Source organism: Otolemur garnettii, unplaced genomic scaffold (assembly GCF_000181295.1).
Source record: "Otolemur garnettii isolate 467f Iridium unplaced genomic scaffold, OtoGar3 scaffold00176, whole genome shotgun sequence".
NCBI lineage: Eukaryota > Metazoa > Chordata > Mammalia > Primates > Galagidae > Otolemur > Otolemur garnettii.
The window spans coordinates 2,601,761-2,606,252 of NW_003852571.1; the positions used below are offsets into that span (position 1 = coordinate 2,601,761).

The window sequence follows — 4,492 nt, forward strand, 5'->3', positions numbered from 1 at the left end:
CCCTTTTTGATACACTTTTCTAGGTGAATGTGCCTCTTAAGAACACTTGTCTGGGAATGTCTGGGATAAGGTTGGGCTGCATAGACAGATTATGTACCCTGAAGGCCGTGCTCCTGGAAAGACTCAGCAGCTCAGCCAGCACATCCAGAGTATGAAGCATGAAGTGCATTTATTCAGCAAAAATGATAAGTAAATATAAGAAAAAATTCCAAGGATTCCATTTTTAATAAATACTGAAAAATCAATGACAACTAAAATTATATTCAGAGTAACACATGTCGTTTTTCTCAGATTTCACAGCACTTTCAAACACACATTCAAATGTTGATTTGAATTATTCAGACCTTTTAACTACACAGAGCAATTTTTAAAAAGTAGTGAAGTCATAAGTAAAAATAAAACCAATAACTAAAAATTGGAACAAAATATACTGAACATAAAGGCATTTGAGTCTTTGAATTTGAAAATGAGAAAATGTGAAGGTGCCAATTTATTCCATAGGGTTGTTCGAACCCTTTGAGAACATTATCGACCTCTGGTAGCTCTGAGTTGTCAGCAGGTACTTTTACAGAACATGGTGATGATGGACGGTGGAGTTACAATACACTGTATTTTATTTTATTTTTGAGACAGAGTCTCACTTTGTGCCCTGGGTTGAATGCTATGGCATCATCATGGCTCACAGCAACCTCAAACTCTTGGGCTTAGGCAATCCCCTTGCCTCAGCCTCCTGAGTAGCTGGGACTATAGGTGCTGCCACCAGGTCCTGCTAAGTTTTTCTGTTTTTAGTAGAGACCAGGTCTTGCTCTTGCTCAATCTGGTCTGGAACTCTTGAGCTCAGGAGATCCACTGCTTCCAGAGTGCTAAGATTGTAGGTGTAAGCCACTGTGCCCAGCCTAAGCTGTCTTTATACAAAAAAGTATCAGATAGTTCAGGTTATGACTAGACTCATGATAGAAGATAGCTAGGACTTTTAATATTTTCCTTTTTATCCTGTTCAGAGAAGGATCAAATAATATTCTACTTGTCATCTCTCATCTTAATTACATGTAAGCTCACAAAGGCAAAAGATTTATCTTAAATATCATAGATTAATGGCTATAAATTTGTACTTGAACAAAAAAAAGCCCTTTTTATATAATTTTCCTGTAATTCAGTGATGTTTTCCCTCTCAAAATCTGTTTATCACCTGAGAAAAAAATCCTATTACTGTAAATTTGTTAAGAATGCATCTTTTAGTGATAACATTTTATTTACTTATTTTTGAGACAGAGACTCAAGCTGTCACCCTGGATAGAGTGTCATGGTGTCACAGCTCACAGCAACCTCCTACTTGGGGTCAAACGATCCTCTTTGTTTTTCTTTTTTTCTTTTTTAGAGACAGTGTCTAACTTTGTCGCCCTTGGTAGAGTGCTGTGGTATCACAGGTCACAGCAACCTCCAGCGCTTGGGCTTAGGTGATTCTCTTGCCTCAGCCTCCCGAGTAGCTAGGACTACAGGCACCTGCTACAACGCCTGGCTATTTTTTTGTTGCAGTTTGGCTGGGGTCGGGTTTGAACCCACCACCCCTGGGATATGGGGCCGGCGCCCTACTCACTGAGCCACAGGCACCGTCAGATCCTCTTTGTTTTTCTATTCCTCTGTTTTTCTATTTCCTCTCAGTTTTCCTATTTTCAGTAGAGCCGGGGGTGGGGGGTCTCACTTTTTGCTCAGGCTGGTCTCGAACTCGTGAGCTCAAGCAATCCACTCACCTCAGCCTTGAAGAGTGCTAGGATTACAGGCTGAGCCATCACACCCAGCCAAGATAACATTACAGATGAAATTTGGATCTATTTCCTTTTCCTCATTTCAACTTCGTTCCTCCTTTCTTCCATTGTGCCAGCAAGTGAATGCTTCATAGGTTCCTCCCAGTATAAATTCACTTCGCTTGTCTTTTGGGAGTAAGGCAATGTCAAAAAATGTTTTTGCCTGTAGTTATCCACAGTTAAGTGCAACGGGACAGCAATATCCTGTACGGCCAGAAGATGGTAGCATTGCCCAGAAAAGGCGGCCATTTGGCTGTTTCGGGGATTGTTCAATCTAATTTAAGTCTTTTGTATTTTCATGGGACAGTCTCACTTTGTGGCCCTTGGTGGAGTGGCATGGCCTCATAGCTCACAGCAACCTCAAACTCTTGGGCTCAAGTGATCCTCTTGCTTCAGCCTCTCAAGTAACTGGGACTACTGGCACCCACCACATCGCCCTGTTATCTGTAGAGACTTGGTGTGGCTCTTGCTCAGGCTATCCACCCACCTCTAGAGTGTGTGCACTCTGCCCCAGGATCTAACCTTTTAATATAGCAACACTTGGGAATGTTTGTCTATGTTTTAAATCAAAATGATGAATATATATGTGTGTGTATTATGTACATAGTTTCACACGTAAGAATTAGATCTGCATGCCTACAAATACAGCGATGAACTCGTAATTAAGTGATGCTACTTTAAGGGGTTGTTTTGTATCTCTTGCAGTGAATTTACAGTAAGGTGCCTAGGAATCTTTTTTCTCCTCTCGCTTTCAACTTCTTACTCTTCCTTTATGTCCTTTTGCCGTTTTCTTTTCTCCCCATTTCTGGTATTTAGGGTAGTATCTTAAGTATTAACAATGGCCTGTTGTAATTTCTACTGCAAGATGCGATTGTGGGAGAGTGCGATTTTTAATATTGCACATAAAACTGTGCCATAAAAGGTTTATTGGTACTTAACACAATTCTTATTTAGTAGGAAGTACATACTACAGTACACTGTAGTATTTTCACTCAGAGGTAGCTTCAGAGTAGAATGTTACCAATTAAACTCATTTACCCATGGGTGATCATTTGATTAAAAATTATCTATTTGGGCCGGGCGCTGTGGCTTACGTCTGTAATCCTAGCACTCTGGGAGACTGAGGCAGGTGCATTGCCTGAGCTAAGGAGTTTGAATCTAGCCTGAGCACGAGTGAGACCCCCCCAGCTCTACTAAAAACAGAAAAACTGAGGCAAGAGGATTGCCTGGGCCCAAGAGTTGGAGGTTGCTGTGAGCTATGACGCCATGGTACTCTACCCAGGAAGACAGCTTGAAACTCTGTCTCAAAAAAAAAAAAAAATATATATATATATATATACACACATATATATATGTGTGTGTGTGTGTGTGTGTTTCACTGCACACTTCATAGGTTTAGTGGGGCCCTGGGATTATTTCTTTCTTTCATTCTATGGCTAATTACCTTCAGTTCATTTTTGTGACTGTGATATCAAGTCCACATCACCTGAGTAAACTGGATTAACTGGGCTATGATGAGTGTGTTTATTAGAGAGATTATCTCAGTGAGGGGATTGTACAAATGTTACAAATGAATACGGAAGGACGCTGAGACTGACTTCTGCAAATTATGAACCACGTGCCTAAATCCAGACCACGATCTTAGCTTTCCCAAGTCAGTGAGCAAAACCCGTAAAGATCCTTGTCGTTTTGGGGCTTACATTTTAGCTGGGAGTAGAGGAGGGACCGGAGCTGTCCAGCTGCAGGTGGTCAGGAAAAACCGCGTCCAGGTTCTAAGGGAGGCCCCTGCAGTCGAGAGGCCGGAGCGGTCCAGCAGCCCTTTTTCTAGGGAATCCACTCTTGGGTGGGTTCCAGTTCCTAATTACAGCTTTTGCAAGCCAGTTCCGAGAGGAACCAACGCCCGTGACTTTCCTGATTTTTAGGGAAGACCCGGGGAGGTCCGGACTGCGTCTCCGCGACCCTGCGGCCCCGAGCGCGCGCCACGCCCCCAGATCCCGGGCCCCTGGCGCCCTCCCGGGCCCCGCGTCTCCACCCTCACGAGGCCCCACCGGGCAGGCTTCCGCGTCCGCTCCGCACCGGGCGTCGCCGCTCCAAAACGCGTGTCCCCTCGCCCTTCGCTACTTTCCACTTGGCGACTCCCCGGTGTCGCGCGGTCCCCGCCGGCCTGCGCGAACCTTGCAGACAGCTGGTCCCCCTATCCGTGCGGCCCTCCTGAGGGGCGGGCGCGGGGCGGCGCGAGGCGGGGCGAGACGGGCGGACGCCACCGCGCAGCTACCGGCCGGCGGCGGCCTGGTCCGGACGGCTGCTGCGTCCTTGCCGCCCTCCTCGCCCACGCCGCCGGGGCCCTGACCTCGGACCCGCCCGGTCCCAGCAGCGGCGCGCGCGGCCGGGGTGGGCGGCGGCCGCACGGGGCATGAGCAGGCGGCGGCGCGCGGAGACGATGCTGCGGAGCTGAGGAGACGCCGGCACCGGCGCCGCGGCCGAGCGCAGTGGCGACTCACGGGATGGCTCAGCCGGCCGGCCCCACGGGCGGCGGGGAGCCGGCGGGAGGCGAGGGGCCTGCAGAGCCCGGGACGGCCGCCGGAGCGACCGGGGGCCCGCGGGACGCGCTGAGCCTGCAGGAAATCCTGTGTCTCTACAACCAGCCCATCAACGAGGAGCAGGCGTGGGCCGTGTGCTACCAGTGC

The 4,492-nt window shown here is 47.9% G+C and overlaps 1 protein-coding gene across 1 annotated transcript in view; it reads left to right on the forward strand.

The window, feature by feature from the left end:
- Window positions 1-4,309: 4,309 nt before the first annotated feature.
- LOC100943188 (PRELI domain-containing protein 1, mitochondrial-like) overlaps window positions 4,310-4,492 on the forward strand; it is a 68,102-nt gene continuing 67,919 nt past the window's right edge. Inside the window, 1 exon segment of the mRNA XM_012811815.1 lies at window positions 4,310-4,488. Within this exon segment, the coding sequence (XP_012667269.1) occupies window positions 4,310-4,488 (179 nt within the window).